This window comes from Glycine max, chromosome 14 (genome assembly GCF_000004515.6).
Source record: "Glycine max cultivar Williams 82 chromosome 14, Glycine_max_v4.0, whole genome shotgun sequence".
Lineage (NCBI taxonomy): Eukaryota > Viridiplantae > Streptophyta > Magnoliopsida > Fabales > Fabaceae > Glycine > Glycine max.
Window position 1 is genome coordinate 47,614,515 of NC_038250.2, and position 19,507 is coordinate 47,634,021.

General features: G+C 32.9%; 3 protein-coding genes across 8 annotated transcripts; 2 read left to right on the forward strand and 1 right to left on the reverse strand.

The window, feature by feature from the left end:
• The first annotated feature begins 4,747 nt into the window (after positions 1-4,747).
• Positions 4,748-8,255, forward strand: LOC100814029 (probable beta-1,4-xylosyltransferase IRX10). Of its 2 annotated transcripts, none has more exons than XM_003544877.5 (9): positions 4,748-4,844; positions 4,956-5,279; positions 5,450-5,596; positions 5,704-5,768; positions 5,872-5,941; positions 6,932-7,150; positions 7,486-7,629; positions 7,727-7,862; positions 7,949-8,255. In XM_003544877.5, the coding sequence occupies exons 2-9, from the start codon at positions 4,968-4,970 to the stop codon at positions 8,176-8,178; spliced, it is 1,323 nt and encodes a 440-aa protein (XP_003544925.2). In that variant the 5' UTR covers positions 4,748-4,844; positions 4,956-4,967; the 3' UTR covers positions 8,179-8,255. The 2 variants fall into 2 exon arrangements, with proteins under 2 accessions (XP_003544925.2, XP_040864781.1); XM_041008847.1 differs by having other exon boundaries at positions 4,818-4,834.
• Positions 8,256-9,783: 1,528 nt separating this feature from the next.
• On the forward strand, positions 9,784-14,662 carry LOC100814556 (uncharacterized). Of its 5 annotated transcripts, none has more exons than XR_005888193.1 (4): positions 9,784-10,866; positions 10,947-11,010; positions 11,095-11,177; positions 11,400-11,728. XR_005888193.1 is itself a non-coding variant. In XM_041008849.1 (4 exons), exons 1-4 carry the CDS (start codon positions 10,804-10,806, stop codon positions 13,682-13,684), a joined length of 279 nt encoding a protein of 92 aa, XP_040864783.1. In that variant the 5' UTR covers positions 9,784-10,803; the 3' UTR covers positions 13,685-14,662. The 5 variants fall into 5 exon arrangements, 3 of the variants coding, with proteins under 3 accessions (XP_040864783.1, XP_003544926.1, XP_040864784.1); XR_005888192.1 differs by having other exon boundaries at positions 9,784-10,044; positions 10,174-10,866; positions 11,095-11,728; XM_041008849.1 differs by lacking the exon at positions 11,400-11,728 and adding an exon at positions 13,616-14,662.
• Positions 14,663-14,986: 324 nt separating this feature from the next.
• On the reverse strand, positions 14,987-15,696 carry LOC102660135 (uncharacterized). Its single transcript, XM_006596398.4, has 2 exons — positions 15,450-15,696; positions 14,987-15,349 (listed from the first exon to the last, which is right to left on the reverse strand). The coding sequence occupies exons 1-2, from the start codon at positions 15,636-15,638 to the stop codon at positions 15,245-15,247; spliced, it is 294 nt and encodes a 97-aa protein (XP_006596461.1). The 5' UTR covers positions 15,639-15,696; the 3' UTR covers positions 14,987-15,244.
• Between the last annotated feature and the right edge of the window lie 3,811 nt (positions 15,697-19,507).

The following is a 19,507-nucleotide window of genomic DNA, read 5'->3' on the forward strand; positions in this document are numbered from 1 at the left end:
CGGTCAGCTACCAATCAGTTCTATGATTTACCTTGTATTAGTTTCACCGTCAAAGATTACTCCCTTCGACTTATGAGTAACTCTTGCGTGAAGACAATATCTATAGGTCTAATCAAATTAATTAAAAGTTTCACAAGTCATCATTCATCGTTTTGCTTGTCACTATGAACACTGGAGCATGCTCATGGAGAACTTTTTATGGTAAAAAAAGTATTGCTAGCTGTTGATTCCAGAAAGCTATCAATAGGAGTAGCGGTGACAGAAGCACAAAACGTAGAATGTGAAGATAGAAAACTCAATTTTGAAAGTAAAAAATTATCTTTTTAAGTTATTCTTTGCTAAGATATATACTTCCAACGACGTGATTTGATGAAGAAAAATATAAAGGCTATTATTCTAGAGTGAAGTGTGAACAACTTCAAACCCTTGAGAAGTTACTTTGAACTTTTATAGATGAAAGGATGGGGAATTTGTTACAACTTTTTAGGAGAACTATATATAGAGATTTGCAAACAAAATACAATGTCATTGAGAAAAAAAATTGAAGATGTTACCATAGTAGAAAAAATTCTATGTACTACATAGTGCGAGAGTTTAACTGTCATTTCATAAATTAAAAGAGTCAACAGACATAGATAACCTCTCTCTTGATGAATTGCAGAGTTTTTTTACTGGTCTATAAACTAAAAATGAACTGGAGCTTAATTACAAATTAACAAGATTTAAAACCTTCTACAAATACTCATTTCAACAACTTAAGAGGAAGAGGTATTGGTTCAGGAAGGGGAGAACAAGGACACATTGATGGCAACAAAATTAGAGATGACAACAAAAAGCCCATATTGACCAATTTCAAAGCAAATGTAGAGGTTGAGATCATGGCAGATCTAAGTAGGGTGCTTTGGGTGTCATAAATATGGTTATTATGCATCTAATTGACTGTTTTATGATAGAGAAAAAGAAGAGATCGAATTCAAATTTCATGTAAGAAAAAAATGAAGCAAAAACATTGTTGATGTTTGTCCATGCATGAAGGACTAAAGACCGAATCAGATATTTGGTATATGCATGTATATAGACTGCAGCAACTACATGAGTGGAGGTAAGTCTTCTTTCTCCAACAGATGAAGACATGTTCACTCTACTGCTGTTGGTTTTAAGTGATTCTTCTTTTGTGAAAGTGATCGATGAGAAAAAGGTGATATTTAGATAAAGAGCAAGAATAGACTTGTGGAAAACATTTATAATGTGTTGTATGTTCCTGATTTGAAGAATAATTCGTTGAATGATGATTAATTAGTTACAGGAAAAATGTATAAAACTTAAAACATTTAAACTTATATATAACTATTTTGTGTATTATATTATTTTGCACGTTTAATTTCATTCATGATTAATTGTAAAAAAAATTATGAAAAATATAAAGTAATAACCAAAAAAGTCAATAATAAACTAATACAGTAAATATAATAAATAAATACCAGCTCGTCTTAATTAACATATTTTTCATATTATATTGCCATGATAGAATAATTAGTCTTAAGGAAATTGTGTAGTAGCAAAAAAAATATGAATAATAAAATTATAAGCTAACTATAATGAATAAATATGAACCTATTATAATTACATTTTTTGTATGAAGCTTATATAAAATATAAATACTATATTAAACAATATTATAATAAATGATCCGCGATATGCAGAGAGTTACTAACTAGTGTTATTATTGAGAAAGGTGATTGTAGAATTTATGATCCTATTATAAGGGGTGAGGTTGCAATTATCCAAATGAGTTACATCATATTGCTTCCAATGAAGATGGAAAGCATTCAATTCTATTTGATGGGCTGATGGATAGTTGAAGCAAAAGACTTCAATTCTCATGGTTGTGGCATTTTTAGCCTCTTAATTAATCATTCTTACCTCAATAATATCAATCAACCGCTTTGTTTACCTCTTCTTCGCTTCTCAAATTCCATCCTCACTTTTTCCTGCACTACTTTAATTTCTCCTCTCCTTCTCGCTCTTCTCCTTGGTCGCTGCCACATGCCATAAAATCTTTGGGTCCCTTATGGGATTTGTGAGAAAATTGACACTTTTATTAGACGGTTCATATGGGAGAATGATCGCTGCCATTGGGTGAATTGGGATAATATATCCCTCTTAGGCAAGCATTCTTAGGATATCATGCATGCACGAGAAGGAGAAACTAATTAAACGCTTGTAACAAAATATTTGAATGACTCTTCTGTACTCCATGCATTAATTATTCAAAGAGCTCGTTACACTTGGAATTCTATTGTTAAGGCTACCTATCATCTTAAATTAGGATTCCAAGTCAAAATTGGCAAGGGAGAAATTTCATTGTGGCATGACAAATAGCTGAAAGAGGATTTTTTGTGTGTGTGCAAGATGGTTTCTTTTGTCAATATTCAAGATATCAACTTGCGCCTTTGTGATATCTACCAAAATGGGGTTTGGCATTTTGAACGAGTTGCAATCATATTCTAGATAACCTTAAAAAACACCTTCAAAGCTATATTCTTAATAATAATTTGGAGGATGATGTTATTTGGTGACACTCACAATCCAGAGTCTACTCCTTTCCCAAACTATCTAGAGATTAATTGCATATTCCTAAGAACATTAAACACTTTTTATTGCTCATCCTCCATGGGAGCCCTTCCCACTAACGCTTTTCTTGTAACAGGTGCGACAATGAAAAGGAAAAACAACTATTCATTTGCTCTGTGATTGCAACTTCTCTCATTCATGATGCTAATGTCTACCAGGTTGATGTTATTGACTAGGTCTATATCCAACATTAACAAGTCTACAAGCATTATCTTTGAACCCTTGGAACATTTACAGCAAAATCCGGACCCTTCATGTGGATATTATGGCTTACTATCAACACTCAAAAAGTCACAGACCAGGTCGTTTAATCTCTTGGGAGACTACTCCAACTCTGCCTTTTGTGAAGTTTAACACAGATGGAAGTTCCTTTGGAAATCTGGGAATAGCTGGTTTTGGTGGTATAATTTGTGATTACTTGGGAACTTATATCTCTTGCTTTTCAGGTTCTTGTGGTATTTCAGCGAGCCTAGCTCAAAGCTGAAATCATTGTCGTTTATAATGGTTTGATGAAAGATTGGGATGGTGGATTGAGATTCATCATATGTGAATCAGACACCCATTTTGCTTTGGACCTAGATCAGAAGGATATAAATTTGTTTCATCCTCACTTCTCATTGATAATGTATCAGATATTTCCTAGCTAGAAGTTGGATTGTCATTCCGTCACATTCTTCAGCAAGGCAACTCCTGTGCAAATCTATGAAGCACCGACACGGACACCGGACACGATACAGACATAGACATGTAGAGACCTGTAATGTTCAAAATATAAAATGTAGTATGAGTGTCGTGTCGGTATTGGACACGTATCGGACACCGGACACCAAACATGATAAGGGGTTGAGATGTCCGAGTTTCATAGGTAGTGCAAACTCATGAAGATAATTAGCATTCTTGTTTGGAGCTCATGCCCATCTCAATTGTCAACTCTCTTACTTGCAAATGCAACGGGGGTGGTTCATTTAAGGCATTAATTTTTGTCTTTAAATTTAGTATGCATTAACATTCATTTGACATCAAGAGAATCGTGTGTGTATATATATATATACTCTCTTGCTTCTTATGAATATTTTAATTTTATCAAACAGTAGGCAATAACCTTATTTAAAACTAGAAAACACAGGTGAGAATAAGGTTACTCTATTTGGGATAAAAAAAATTGACAAAGTTAGTTAAAGAACCGGTGTCAAAATTATTTTGGTATGGAATTTGTGATAAAAAATATTCTCACAATTTTACTTAAGTGAAAAAAGGGGTCAATATATAGTATTGCACACACTTTATAGTCATTCAATCAAACCTTGAAAAGAATCTTAACTTAATCATCAATTGTTTTTCCTTGAAAAGTATGACCATGAATCTTACATGTTAACAACAATAAATAAAATACAAACAATATATACAGTTATATCAGTAAGACATCACACTATCAAAAAATCTTATTAACCAAAGAAGGTCATACAAAAAAAATAGTAATTTACATAGACCAATGTATATTTGAATAATTATATACTTAAGAAATATCACAATCCAATTCTAAGTAATATCGCAAACAAAAAGTTATATATATATATATATAGATAGATTTCAGTACAATAAATTTTAAAGCAACCACACATGCACAAAATATCAATATTTTTTAAAATGGATCAGTTATTGAATTAGAAGCTCATTCAAGATTCATTAGATCATGATTGAATCGATTTTAATAAAATAACGTTAATAATTAAATAATATTAAATAAATATAATAGCATAATTTTATAACACTTACGACTTAAATAAGATGTTATTTATTTGATTCTTAACATTTAAAGTACACACAAAAATCTAACTCAAATATATCAAAATACTTAATTTTAAATTTTAATAAAATACAATAATATTTATCAACAACAACATGTTTAAATTCAGAATAAAAAATAAAACAATAAAGTAATATAATATAAAATCATAAGAAATCAACATAAACAATTTATATCTATTCGCAATTCTTATTAAATGTGTGCTTTTTTTATTCTTACAATATTTTAAATTAAAATTTAAAATTCAAAGAAAAAAAAAACAACTTTTTAAAAACAATACAAAACCAATTATTTTATTGGTTCTATATCAACTTGACCCTTCCTTCTCAGCATCTTGATTCTCTCCGTCACAGTGAAGAGCAACGGCGAACCCATTTCCGTTAAGTCGCGAACGTTCGCTCCGGTATCTCTATCGAAACTCGCCGTTATTTTCCACGGCGCCGTTCCCACCTATCTCCTTCATCACCACTTTGGTAACTAAGTAACTAACACATACATATCTTTTTTTGTTCAGAAAGCCGCTTCCATGAGCGCGAGCAACAAATGGAGAGCAATGTCGCACCACCAGCATCAGCCTCTGTGCACGCGCACGCACCAGATCGGCGCCCTCCTCCTCGTGGCGACCACCTTCTTCTTCACGAGAATGCTTTCCACCTCCACGCTCTCCACCAGCGTCGTCCACGTGTCGCAACCCCGGTTCCAGTGGGGGCAGTCCCAGCTATCCCTCAAGATCTACGTCTACCAAGAAGACGAAATCGACGGTTTGAAGGAGCTCTTGCGCGGAAGGGACGCTAAGATCACAGACGAAGCTTGCCTCAAAGGCCAGTGGGGCAGTCAGGTAATCAATTCATCAATTCCATTTCCAATTTTCTCTTCAATGGGTTGAATAGAGTGCGTGAATTGTCGTAAAGTCTCTGGTATCAGTCTTTGATTCTTAGGGAAAAAAAAGAAAAATCTAATTAGTTAATTAATCATTGATTCACTAATTAATGGTTAATTAATGCGTAGGTGAAAATACACAAGTTACTTCTGCAATCGAAACAACGGACATGGAAGAAGGAGGAAGCGGATTTGTTTTTCGTCCCATCTTATGTGAAATGTGCGCGAATGATGGGTGGCCTTAACGACAAAGAAATTAACAGCACCTATGTCAAAGTAATTAATTCATTAATTAGTTATAAATTTCATTGCCTCTCTTGAAATTGAGATTGCTTTGCTTTGTTTTAATCAAAACTAATAATAAAAAATTTAACTTCTCGCAGGTCATAAGTCAAATGCCGTATTTTCGATTATCTGGAGGCCGCAACCATATATTTGTTTTCCCCAGGTAAAAAGGGTTATTTAGTTGTTTCTTGCATTGTGAAAATTGAAAAGCACACATTGCAAATAAACGCTAATGCTTGATGTGTCTATTGTCTTGTGGTTTTCAGTGGAGCTGGTGCTCATTTGTTCAAGTCATGGGCAACGTATATAAACCGTTCCATTATTCTTACGCCAGAGGTGAACTCTTTTTTGCCTATCATCACAGTTTGTTTGTTTTTTCTGCTTGTGAGAATAGAATTGCCTGCATGATGTTTATGAATCAAGCTGTTTGTTTGGTGCAACGAATCCCGTCTTTAACCATTTTGGAGATGGAATTGTGTGTAGTGTAGAAACAAGCCGGGAACAAAGTAGGGAATGTGACATGTTTGTGAAATGGTTTGGATATGGAAATTGTGAACTGTTCATGTGAAATCATTTATTCACCACTTTCTGATTTTTATTTGAGTGAAAATAGTATATAAGGATTCAAACTTGATTGAAAATTAAGAGAGTGTATGTTTTACCTTCAGTTTTCGTGGTGGTGATTTTGATTTAGATTTTACCTTTTTAATGTACTTGGGGAAAAACTTATAAAGTCTTGTGAGCCGGGAACCTACCTTTTATTAAGTACATTTAGTTTTTCTCTGTCCTGATTGTGCACTTGAAAGACCCGAAGAATTAGGTTCTAGAGTATTGCATTGGCATTTTGTTAGTGATGGTAATTCTGAAAAGAATAAGCTTTGGAATGATCAAGAACAAGTAAAGATGAAATTGCATTGTCTTTTGTGGGTATGATGCTTGATTGTTCAACATGCCAATGTTTGATTCCGGTTGTGTATGAGGTCATATGCATCCTCAGAAATGACAAATAATTCTGTCTAATTTTCTTATACCTTATACCTGTGGAGGCATTGCTCAAAAGCTTAATCCTGGTAAGAGAGTGTTTGGTGTGCTGAATGAATAATGTTCATGGAATCAACTTTGCTCGGCATGTTGATGTTGATGTTGGTTCCCAAAAATGTTGCTATAACTGTTTGGTTCAATTAAAAAAAATTGGGAATTTGGATTTTTTTTCCCTTTAAAAACTATCTTGCAATATTTTCTTTTGTTGCAAGATCCTCATATTCCCATATCTCTATCCATCACGTTAGTATCACTAAACATCCATTCTTTGACATGCCAATGTAGGGGGATCGGACTGACAAGAGAGATACAAGTGCCTTTAATACATGGAAAGATATAATCATTCCAGGTAATATTGATGATGGTATGACTAAAACTGGGGATACCACGGTCCAGCCTTTGCCTCTGTCAAAGCGGAAGTACTTAGCTAATTATTTAGGGCGTGCACAAGGAAAAGCAGGTCGTCTTAAGCTTATAGAGCTTTCAAAGCAGTTTCCTGAGAAGGTATGTCATCTTCTGTGTTGGGTTGGATCTCCAAGTGAAAATTTGCCATCATAATTCATCATAATACTGTCAGGATTATTTTTCAGCTTTGAATTCTATTAAATTACAAAATTAGCGTATGTTCAGTGAATGTGATGCTAATGCAAACCTTGTGATGGCTGAGAAACACTGATGATTATCATTTACATGGATCCAATCCCCATGTCAATTCAATCATTAGGTTTATTAAGATTACAATTTTTTTTCTTAGTTTTATGTCAAAGCAATTCTGTCCCACCAATATATTTTTAATGGTACAAAAAATATTGAGCAGCATGTATTGATGGTACAAACAGTTGGAATGTCCAGATTTGAAATTCAGTGGACCTGACAAGTTGGGAAGGAAAGAATATTTTGAACACCTACGCAATTCCAAGTTTTGCCTCGCTCCACGTGGGGAGTCATCTTGGACCCTTCGCTTCTACGAGTCCTTTTTTGTGGTATTTTTTCTCTCCCTCCCTATGTGTATTTTTATGTGTATCTCTAAGACTAGATGGGCTTTTACATGAGCAGCAATAACCATATTCCATTTGACAGGAATGTGTTCCAGTTATATTATCAGATCAAATAGAATTGCCATTCCAGAATGTCATCGACTATAGCCAGATATCAATAAAATGGCCATCCAATCAAATAGGCCCCGAACTATTGCAGTACCTGGAATCTATACCAGGTCGAAATACACCTCTCAGTTCCACACATAATACCCCTCCTCTTTCATATTTTAGCTTTAAATCTTTTTTTTTTTTTTTTGTGCAGATGAAGAAATAGAAAAAATAATAGCCCGTGGTCGACAAGTTAGGTGCTGGTGGGTGTATGCTTCAGATTCAGAATCTTGTTCAGCTATGCGTGGAATTATGTGGGAACTTCAAAGGAAAGTGAGGCAATTTCACCACTCAGCTGAAACATTTTGGTTGCACAATGGATCTATTGTAAACAGAAACTTGGTTGAATTTCCCAAATGGGAACTCCCTGTGCCTTTGCCTTGATAAGCTAGAAGATAGTTAATTTCTTGTATAAATTAATTTTTCTTATACCTTGATATTCCAGTATTATTTCTTTACAAGCACATTTCAGGTGCTCTTGATTTTCATCCTCATCTACTATTATAAACAAGATATCAGCATGGGTTCGTCCACTTTTTCATAAAAAATGGTATCTTATTCATGAGGTGCCAAATCTGCTCAACGCTAACTCATACTTTGGTTTTAGTGTGTTTGGATTAGTGATGAGTTGAACTCATCATGATTTTTAGAAGTTTATTTGATAATGAAGTCACCAAAAATCCTAATTTTATTATTAGTAAAACAAATATTCTTGCTGGGTCTGTCTAGGGTGTACCAGTTTTTTTTTTTTATGTAATTTTACCTATAGGTCAATTACCGGTCAACATATATGTTCACTAATTGTTAAAAAATAAATTTTTATACAATTAAGTAGTTAATAATTAATTAAAAGTTTTAATTTTTTTAATCCGAATCCTCTTTCTCTTTCTCTTCCATTTTCTGTGGACATTTTCGTACGCACCAACAGGGCTTTGGCTCCATGCAAGGCTTTGGCTTGACTCCGTCGACACTACTGAAGAAGCCGCTTTAGCTAACGACATGCATCATTTTTGCAGCAAAAAGGTCCACCGGTGGACCACTTGAAACTTCTCCACCGCAGTAGACCCTATTCTTGCTATATTAGTTATAAACTTAATAGTATATTTTACTGCAAAAAAGAAAAAAAAAGAAGAAGAGCATAACATAGGATGGAAGTAATGCGGCTTCTCCAAGGCTTTGCATTTTGAAGTCTCTAAGAAATACTCAGTCGTTCACTGATTATTGGGTGTGTATAACTATAGTAGTTCTTGTAACTATGTGATCAAGGGGTGGTATTGGGGTAGCTCCATCTGGAGTGGGAGCCAACCTATAATGGTCAATGAAGTCAAGGAATTGCTGATTTTGAAGATCTAGTGGAGGATCGATCCCATTGCTGAATTTGAAGATCTGGTAACATCTTTCGGTCAACTTGGTCAGGTGATCATTCTAATAGATAGACCAGGGAGAGGATCCAAATCAAGAGGGTCAATGTGGTGACAATGTGGTCAACTTGCATACTTATTTATTACTTTCATTTATCCTTTTGGGTCGAAATCTTACTTAATTGTCCAAGTACCTTTTGCAGCCTCTATTCCTTTAGAGGATTGTTTGGCTGAATATTAAGATAGAATACCATAAGAAAGACATGGTAAGGAAGAAAGTACCCACCCACCTTAAGAGAGAACAAGCAAAAAAGTCAATTGAAAATAAGATCTTAAAAAAATAGAAATTGTTTGTTTATTAATATTTTTATTTACCTTAAAAGATTCCTGAGGAAAGTATATTATCAAATAATAATATATATATATATATATATATATATATATATATATATAACTATTTTAATCATAAAAATATTAAAATTCAGAGATTATAAATTTTATTTTTAAAATTTCAAAAAAAATAATTAAAATCACAATTTTTTTTATTATCAAATCATAAAAATTTATTTTAATAACCAATTGCAAAATGTTTTTATATCTTCGAAACTCTACATGGACATGTACGTTGTATACTTTAGATTTTAGGACTCCTACGAAAAGTGAAGAAACATAAACATTGTCTCATCCTTGGGGTCCTGTTTGGATTTGATTATCGGCAAATACAACGAAGTTTGATGAGCCTACACTTTGTAATTTTTCGATTAAGAAATTTGTTCTTCGTTATGGGTATTTGGGTTCCCTGGTTCCTTCGATGTTGCAAGAAATAGCTTATTTCCATTGTGTTATCATCTTCACCGCAACAAGATGCTTTACAGCTATATTCATTGTAGTTGAGTTATGAATTTTATTATTTCAATTTTTAAATTTGTCATTTCATGATTGTGAGTGGTGACCACAATTTTGGACAATTGTTTTGTGCTTTTAGTATATCATATGTAACACACCTTTGTCTTTTCAGCACTTTCCTTTGTGATACGCAGTTCCGATGTAGTCAGAATAGTTAGCATCTTCAGGGAAGCAGAAGATATTCACTCAAGGGAATCTTCAAACACATACATTAATAGTTTAGGAAGTTATTTCATTGATTTCAACTTGCTTGTGGATCTTAGTAACACCTCAATTGGGTCATTGGATTCTAATTATAGTTCAGATGCCTCTATGATAAGATCATTCCTGGCTCAAAATTGATGTTGATCAAGACCTTTGACAATTCCCACAAACAAAAGCAATTGCCTAGCTTTTGTTTCTGCATTAGCAGAGAATTTCATTGAACCAGTACTTGTTAGATTTCTGACCAATGCATATGATCTGCATGATGTTAAAGCCCTGAGAACTAGAACTCAGCTTCTGTTGGAAATTGTGAACAACAGCACGCATGGTTTCTTTTCGTCTTTCTCAATTTTGTTCTTTTGATATTAGTACCAATTGTTTTGGTTTGCTTACATTTTTCTGGTGTGTTTTTGTCTAAATTAATGGGCTTCTATCCTTTGAAGCAATATTGTAGCTGTAATCTTTCTAATGTCTGATATATGTATGTTTTAGTTACATCTGCAATTAAAATAGAGGAAGTGGATCTGTTCTCCATCCTATGTTAAATGTGCATGCATTGAGTGGCCTTGACGACAAAGAAATTTACCACACCTTTGTCAAAGTAATTGATTAATTCTAAATTTCATTCCCTCACTTGAAATTGCTTTTGCTTTTGGTTAAAATGAAATTCTCTCTGCTCAGGTCATAAGCCAATGCCATATGTTGGCATATCTGGAGGCCATCAACCACATCTTTGTTTTCCCAGGTAACATTGAGTTATCCTTGTATTCTGAAAATAATACGAATAATAACTAATATGTGATGTGTCTATTGTCTTGTTTGTTTTCAGAGGAGCTGGTGCTCCCCTTTTTCAAATCATGGGCAACATGTGTATATTATAAAGATATGGGAAAGAGGTGGTATATTCTTGTGGTATGTTTCTCTTTCAACTCCCTATATATATCTTTATATGTATATCACTAGACCAGATGAGTTTACTTGAGAGTTGAGAAGCAATAACCATATTCCATTTGCCAGGAATATGTTCCAGTTATATTATCATATCAAACAGAATTTCCATACCAGAATGTCTTTTATCATAGTCAGATATCAATAAAATGGCCATTTACTCGAATAGGTCTTGAAACATTGCAGTACCAGGAATCTATATCACAAATACCCCTCTTACATATAAAAAATAAATAGCTCGTGGTTGACAAGTTAGGTGCTTGTGGGAGTATGCTTCAGATTCAGAAACTTGCTTGCAAAGCGTGGAACACATTCCTCAGCTGAAACATTTTGGTTGCACAATGGATCTATCTATATATTGTAAGCAGAAACTTGATTGAATTTTCCAAATGGGAACTCCCTGTTGATAAGCTGGGAGAAAGTTAATTTTCTGGACAAATCAATTTTTCTCATACTGTTATGTTATTCCAATATTATTTCTTTACGAGCTCATATTAGATGCTCTTGATTGTCAATTTGTCATCCTCATCTACTATTATAGTGAAGTCGCCAAAACTCTTATTTCTATTAATAGATAGTTGTATAAAATGAATCATATTAGCATGCCAAGATATTGGGATTTCTGTACCAAAAAAGCCAAAAACTATTGGGATTTGAACATAATTGAAAGAATTTTCAATGTTGGTTATATGATAGAACTGAACCATAGAGGATTAAGGAGAAAGAAAGCATGCAAGTAACTGATAGAAGAAAAAGGAATGTAACAATCTGTGTTATTCTGAAGAGAGACAAAATGGTACAAGCCAGGTAGTTTAAGGAACCTGGTACCTCACAAACCAATTACAAAATTGCAAAACTAACTCCTTTTTCCTAAGGCTTCCTTCTTACATAAACTTGTCTGATATTAAAGGAGGCCTATCTGGATCATTATACCATGAAACTAGTGCAGTTTCCTCTAGATTTTCATTTAAAATTTGCTAGAAAATCATTGGTTATTATATTGTTTGGTTGGTTTAGCCCTTGTTGGATTGGTTGCTCCGGCAGCTCTGCGTTGTGTGGCTGTTCCACTACTGGTTCCCTGTGATGTATGTTCTGTGGCTGTTCCACTACTGGCTCACTGTCATGTATGTTCTGTGGCTGTGCCACTACTGGTTCAATGTCAAATATGCTAGGTCTTGCCTTCTTGCCACTCTTTTGGCGTTGGAAATACTTCTGTGCATGGCTACTAACTTGGGCTGGAGTTTTGGTCAATACAACATTCTTGGCAATATCTCTCACGTTTGACGCGCCATATAGTTCGATCCCGCGAAGAAACCTCCTATCATAAAAAAGGCAAAAAAGATACTGAATCTTTGAAAATAATAATTCCAACAAGAAAGAAACAATCAGATGAAGTAAAAAAATTCAAGAAAAACCGATTAGCAAATTCTGCCACGATTCCTAATTAATGATTAAAAAGAAATCATTCTTTTTTTGCATTGAATTACAGTAAACAACTTCACCAAAAGCAGCGTTTCTTGTTCATTAGTCAAGAAAACAATTTGATTTATCGAAACCAGGAAGAAGAACAAAAGAAGATAAATTCACTTGCTACGTTTATTTTTGTCATTGGTCACTTTTCTTTGACCCAAAACAATTAAATGTTTGAAAAATGGAAAGAAACAATGATTAAAACAAAAAAAAAGAAGTAAATGGGTGAAGTAAAAATCCAAGAAGAACCCATTTCAGAAACAAACATATAATAAAGCCTTAAAAAGAAATGTGTTTCTTTCACAGACATACCTGTGTTCCTCTTCAGTCCAACGGATGTGTGTCCTCCTTACACGAATGGGATTCGCTCCTGCAGCTGCGTTCTCACGATTTCCAGCCATTCTTTTGGAGTTGAAAGATCCAAATCTTTGAAGTGAATAGAACTATGGAACTATGGAAGATTGTATTACAACTCTCGTGCTTGTTGTATCTGTATATATATAACACTACTATTATATATATTTCACAAAACAACGCCCTGCCTAATCATCTCTTTTTTCAAGCTTAGAAAGTATTAAGTTAATATTCAGCGTATAACATACAATTTTAAAGTAATTTGTGAATTGCAAAATCATTTTAAAATTGGTTTACAAAACTTCACTTTGTATTGTAATTTAGAATTAAGAAATATGAGAGTCTTATTTTTCATACTCTCTCTCGACTATCTTTGATTTTCATCCGTATACATTATAATTCTTATCTGTCCGTCCCTCTCAACCTATCTCTATATTATTTCTAAGTTTAAAATTGATTGCCCTTTTTTTTAGCTTTATATTACAGTTTAAATTATTAGAAACTTACTATTTTATAAATGCCTTCGATATCATCTCCCTTTCTCCTGGTTTTAATCTTTGTGAGTTCCTTGGAGACAGTTTTCAGAAAAGGGAATTTTACTTCAAGACTGGCTTCGTTCATCATCTACAGGCTGGAAGAAATTGTGAAGCAGATGAAGCTGAAAATAAAGAAAAGGGCTGCAGGATTGTTGAAATTAGAGGGCATTCATGAAGGTAGGAAGGGGATTTTATCCATTGATGCTGAGATCTTTGAGGTTACTGCACTTTTGCATTTGGTGGAGATGAATAAATTAAACGGGGATACATTGGAATATGAGAAAATATTGAAAGAGATAAGGCGGGCTCTTAAAGATATTGTTTGGGTTTGGCTAGTTGATCGTCAAGAACAATCACAACAGTTGGAGCAACAGCAGCAGCAACAACGATCGCAGTCTTAAGTACAACATTTTCTTAGTTTTCAATGTCTCATGCCTTATTATTTGTGCATCACATAATATGAAATTTTATTTTGAATAATAATGCTTTCTTTGCATTGCCATGACCATATTGTAATACACTAATACGTCTTGTGTCTCAAATTCTGTTGGCAGATGTTTGTTTAGTTTGAATGTTTAATGGTTAACAAGTTAACAGCCGTTTCTAGTGGCTCCTCGTGTTTTTAAGGACATGACTGAATAATGAGAATGTAGTGGCCTATGAAGAAAAACTATAAATGGTTTAGTTTCTTTATTGATTTTCTCTGGCGTACAGCTTGCCCATTTATAAAATTACCTTCTTCTGAAGGTAATTGTGTCACTAATGTAACATAATTGATCTCAACATATTAACCCTAATATTTTGAAGTTCAAAACACACTTCATATTATTCTTCTCTGTCTAGAATAATGATTCTCACAAACAATATCCAAGCAAATCTTCACACTTTGAGGCTAAGTAGAATTGTTTTGAAGCCAAGTACAATTGATTTTAACAGAATTGAGATGTGTATTAAAATTAATTTTAATTTAATTACAGATTTTATATTAGAACAAGTTTTATTTTTCTGATTTCATCAGACTAATCCTTACTTTCAGAAATGAAGCAATTGTCTACACCTGGATTATATTCTTCCAAAACCAAATCTAATAAAGACAATACTCCGCACAGCAAAAAGCCTAGATCCTTGTAGTATTGAAAAATCAATTCTAAATAATTGGTTAAAAACATTTCAAAAACCTACACTTGTCTTTCGTGAAGAATTTTAGAAGCTATAAAGATCTTCTTTTTTTTGGACTATATAGGTGAAGCAAGTTGCATCCTTTATTAGTGATTGGTAGCGTATCCGAGTAAAACCCGTTCTAGTCTTGTAAGCATTTATTTTAGTCTCTAATTTATTAAAAAAGCATTTATTATGAAGGCCAGTTTCCAGATTTTCGGTATTTTCAGAAAGCCAAATACTAATTCCATGAATGAAATACTGATTTATTTAAAAATTTGACCAATTTCAGCATATCCATGGTGATTTATATAAGAGACATGGTTATCTACCAACCAACTGCTGATATACTGCACAACGTTGGTATTCCATTTACAACTTTACATAAAGAAAAGCAAAAAGCAATTACTAGAAGAGAAGTCTAAACCACATGTCATGAATCATGATTATTGCATCTATGTTATGATTAATTATTACCATTAAAACTATATATATTCCATGTCAAGTAACCGTTCATTCAGGCTTTGGGGAAGAGGATGAGACCAATTGCTTCCAAAGATAGCGACCGCTAGCCATGTCAAGGAGGTTCCAGAACCCAGATAGCAATGCTCCCTGAACCTGATGCATGAATCACCAATCATTAGGGTTTTTCAAAAAGACATTATTTTTGTGAAATCTGAAGCACAAATAGAAAAAGGTGGAAAAGGGTTGTTTCTACCATGGAAGTTGCATTGTTTAAGGAAGGAGAAGCAGCATCTGAGGTTAGGGTGGTGTGATCATCTTCATTGTTTGCGTCCTCCAACTCAGTGTCAGTGATGTGGTCAGGTTGCCATCCCAGGTTTCTGAGGACCAAGAAGCCAGCAAGAGTTGCCGACAGGAATATGAGAATGAACCTGAGTGGACACATTTCCTATGATTCAGAAACGTGTGTGTGTCTGTCAGAGGAATATCAGCGTATGACTTCTTTTGTGGTGTGATTTAAGGGTTTTTTACTGATTTAGAAAGACACGAAATACGTTGACATTGGGAATTGGATTTGGACAGTCAAATATTTTTTTCGTGTATTTTTTTTTCTCATAATAAGTGTGATGTTTATTTTTTAATGTAATATTAATTGTTCTTATTTTGAAACAATCAAATACTCTTTTGGTATGTTAAAAAGTGTCACTGACTTGAGAGTCAAGATTATAAAAAAATAAAATAAAACAAATAATTCAAACGGATCAAAAATTTAATAAATCAATTTTTTATTGAATCGAATAAATGGCTATAATCATAACATAACTAGCTGCAATAATATTACTAGCTACCAACTTCTCCCTTAGTTATTCTTTGCTACTAGCTAATTGTATCTAGCTTGCTTTATGTTAAGTTGTAAATGAAATACCAAAGTAGTATAGTATAATTGACAAATAACTATATTTTTTATCTGTGCGATAAAAAAAATTGCTTATTCGGGGAATCCATATTAGGTGAGATCATATCCTTAAATAAATTAGTATTTTAAGGATTAACCTTTAATTTTTTACTAAAAATGTTTTGTTAAAAAAAGTTTGTAAATGGAATATGGCTTTTCTCCTCTGAAAAATGGCTTTGATTGGATGACCTACCGATCACCAATTAAGGATATATACAACTTAATTGCTTCTCCCAGTTCAAATAAAAGATCTTCATAGCTTCTAAAATCTAAAATTATTGGTAAAAGACAAGTATAGGTTTTTGAATTTTTTTCTCTCCAATAATTTGGAATTGATTTTTAATGCTACAAGGATCTAGACTGAAAAACAAAAAATGCATATTATAAAAGGTAAAGATGAGAAAAAGCGTGATTGAACCCGGCCGGGGCCGTCTGTGTGATAGGATCGGAAATACTTACCAATATATATGATTTTTACTATATTTAATAACTTTGATATTTAATGAAAAATATTGGAATGAATTATAAATAGATCTATTTTAAAAATATTATATCTAATTTATATGATTTTATAAATAATAATGTTAATAAGCATATTAAAAAGAAAAAATGTATGTAAGAAGAGAGATATAAAAATAAAAATAATAAGAACTATAATTCTAAAAAGAATGCACTACTATAAAATGCAGTTTCTACATCAGTGAAAAACGACATTTTACATTGGTGATTGATGGATGTAGAATAAGATGTCGTTGAAAGTTAAAAGTTTCAGCATCGATTCTACATATGATATAAATTATATATAGAAAATGAATCGTATAAAAATAAATGCATTATAATAAATAGTAAAATTTTCCATATATTGCATGCCTGAACAATGCCTATGAGAAGCTAGAATTGGCAATTTTTTATTTTATTTCGAATTTGCCATTTTATTTCGTTGCATATTTTATAAGTTGGACATGTGAGATATTTTATCTCTTAAATGTGGATATTTTGAATGTTAGATGAAGTTAGAAGAAGATATAAGATAAGAAGTAACTAGGAGAGACACGAATATATTCATAAAATTTGCCTAGTGTGGGTGCAAAAAGAAAATTTGGGATAATGTTGCTGTGCTGGCGATGTGGTTATAATAATGCTGGGGGTGTCCTATTCAATTTTGAAAGGGAATGTAGTTAGAAGGTCTTGACAGATGCATAATTGCATGCTTCTTTATTTGAGGCTTTTGTTTTGTTTATTTTAAAATATGACTGCAACTTAATATTATTGATCGATCTACGCTGCAAGTTTTGGTTGGATTATTTCTTGAATAATGTACGTTATATAATGTATTTGGCTATATTCGCCTCAAAGTTACAGAAATATGTTGTCAAAAAGAGGGAGAGAGAGAGAGATTCTCATAGAGATGGGATATGTATTCTCTAGTGTTGTGACCCCTTTTCTGCCAAGTAATTAGTTATTTAGAGATTATGATAGATTTATACTGGTGTATCATGAGTCATCACAGAAAATTTTACATCATACTTTAACTCAAAATCTTAAGACTAAGATCTATGAATCTTCTACTCATTTATATGATATTCAACTTTTTCATTTTTATCCAACGACGTCAGATTTCATCTCACACTAATCATGTCCTATGTGCTGGATGCATTGGATATCCCATACCCTAAGTTAAGTTGCACAATATGAAAAGATATAAGATTCTTTGGATGATTAAGAAAGAAGGAAAAAAAAATTACAAGTTTAATCCTCACTCCTAACAAACTAATAATATATTAACATTTGTGGGTAGAATAAAAAGTTACAAACCGGATTTTCCTGCTTCTAATGCCTTATTTATTCCAGGGTATAGGTGTTTTATTAGCTTTCATTCACTTTCACAATTGACTGGTCATTATGTGCTCATCATGTCGAAATGGTAAATGATGATACATTGTGTTGTCTTCTTCGCACGGACTGAGTCAGTGCATAGAATGTAGAACACAAATTAGACGAAGAAGGAAAATGTGTTGCTCAAAGTGGCAAACTAGTCACATATATGAGGTTGTCGCAGTGGCAATCGTAATTAATTTGAGAAAGATAAAAATTGATTCACAATATTAATACATAAATAGTGTGTATATATAAATACATTTTAAGTGCGGTCAGTTAACTACTTTTTAACATCATGACTCGAAGTCTTTATCCTAACCACACAAATCAAAGCAGCTAATTGGAAAAAAAGAAAAGAATAACATTCAAAATTTGATAACGATAAAAATTATATCCTTTGTTTTGAGTCCACTAAAAAAAATTCACAAAATATAATGTATATATACCTTTTTTATATACATTATATTTTTGAAACATTTCTGATAGGATCTTCTTTTATTACAGTATTAATATTTCAGTAAAAGCTGGAATATTTATTTTTGAAACGTTTCTAATAGGATCTTCTTTTATTACATAGTAGTTGATAGTGGTAGAAGTAGTAAAAAAAAAGAAAATGACTATCTATTAGACCCAACAGAAACGCTTCACACTTGTAGAAAACACATTCATCATGGGTTGTAAAACTTGTTGCCACACTTGCACAACCACCTCAGTGGGTAGTACGTACCACCCTCATTATGCACTGAGCACAGAGTTGGTTTGCATGGTGTACACTTACAACACTTGGAGTGACAAGTCGGTGGCACTGACCCAGGCCCACTTAGAATTCCCCTGGACAAGCCCAAGTTCATTGAGAAGACCTCTATTTTACCTTTAGACACCAAGCTTTGTCCAATGTTTCCCTTAAGTTCCTGACCAACAATCATAATTAACCAATAATAAGTGCTAAATTAAGATAACTATAGTAGTAATATCCTTTCTTTTCATCCAGCATCAATCAAATTAATATTATCAAAAAAAAAATTAAAAACAACTCAAAATAATAATAAATTTTTAACTATTCATAAAATAACCATTAATTAAAAATAATAATCTTGAAGTTGAATCCATATGTTTTCTAGTATGGTTTGGTTGTGGTAACATAGGGTTTGTGTTTGTGTGTGTGTACAAAACGAGGCTAAAGTTCACTCTTAAGAAAATCATTCGACCATAATATTGTGTTTGCGGCAAAAACGTTGGGCATTGCACACTGACTAAAATCTAATAATTATGTTCATCAAGCTACCATTGGAGTTAGACTTAGGTAGGTTAATTTTAATTAGTTATGTGATGCAGTATTTTTAAAAAAATAAATAAATGCTACATGAAATAATAAGCACCAAGGTCATGTAAATATAATAAGAAATTAAAGCATGTGTATAGGCAGAGAATATACAACCAAATTATACCTCAAAATCAATATCAGCATTGGCAAGCATGGG

What these genes read in the sequence shown, in the direction of transcription:
- LOC100814029 (XM_003544877.5), top strand. Translation starts at nt 4,968, where the DNA reads ATGAGCGCGAGCAACAAATGGAGAGCAATGTCGCACCACCAGCATCAG. An exon ending in CCATTATTCTTACGCCAGAG is followed by an intron (nt 5,942 to 6,931) that starts GTGAACTCTTTT and finishes ATGCCAATGTAG; the next exon opens with GGGGATCGGACTGACAAGAG. An exon ending in CAAAGCAGTTTCCTGAGAAG is followed by an intron (nt 7,151 to 7,485) that starts GTATGTCATCTT and finishes TGGTACAAACAG; the next exon opens with TTGGAATGTCCAGATTTGAA.
- LOC100814556 (XM_003544878.5), top strand. Translation starts at nt 10,804, where the DNA reads ATGTTAAATGTGCATGCATTGAGTGGCCTTGACGACAAAGAAATTTAC. An exon ending in TTTACCACACCTTTGTCAAA is followed by an intron (nt 10,867 to 10,946) that starts GTAATTGATTAA and finishes CTCTCTGCTCAG; the next exon opens with GTCATAAGCCAATGCCATAT. An exon ending in AGAGGTGGTATATTCTTGTG is followed by an intron (nt 11,178 to 11,282) that starts GTATGTTTCTCT and finishes TCCATTTGCCAG; the next exon opens with GAATATGTTCCAGTTATATT.
- LOC102660135 (XM_006596398.4), bottom strand. Translation starts at nt 15,638, where the DNA reads ATGTGTCCACTCAGGTTCATTCTCATATTCCTGTCGGCAACTCTTGCT. An exon ending in TAAACAATGCAACTTCCATG is followed by an intron (nt 15,350 to 15,449) that starts GTAGAAACAACC and finishes TTCATGCATCAG; the next exon opens with GTTCAGGGAGCATTGCTATC.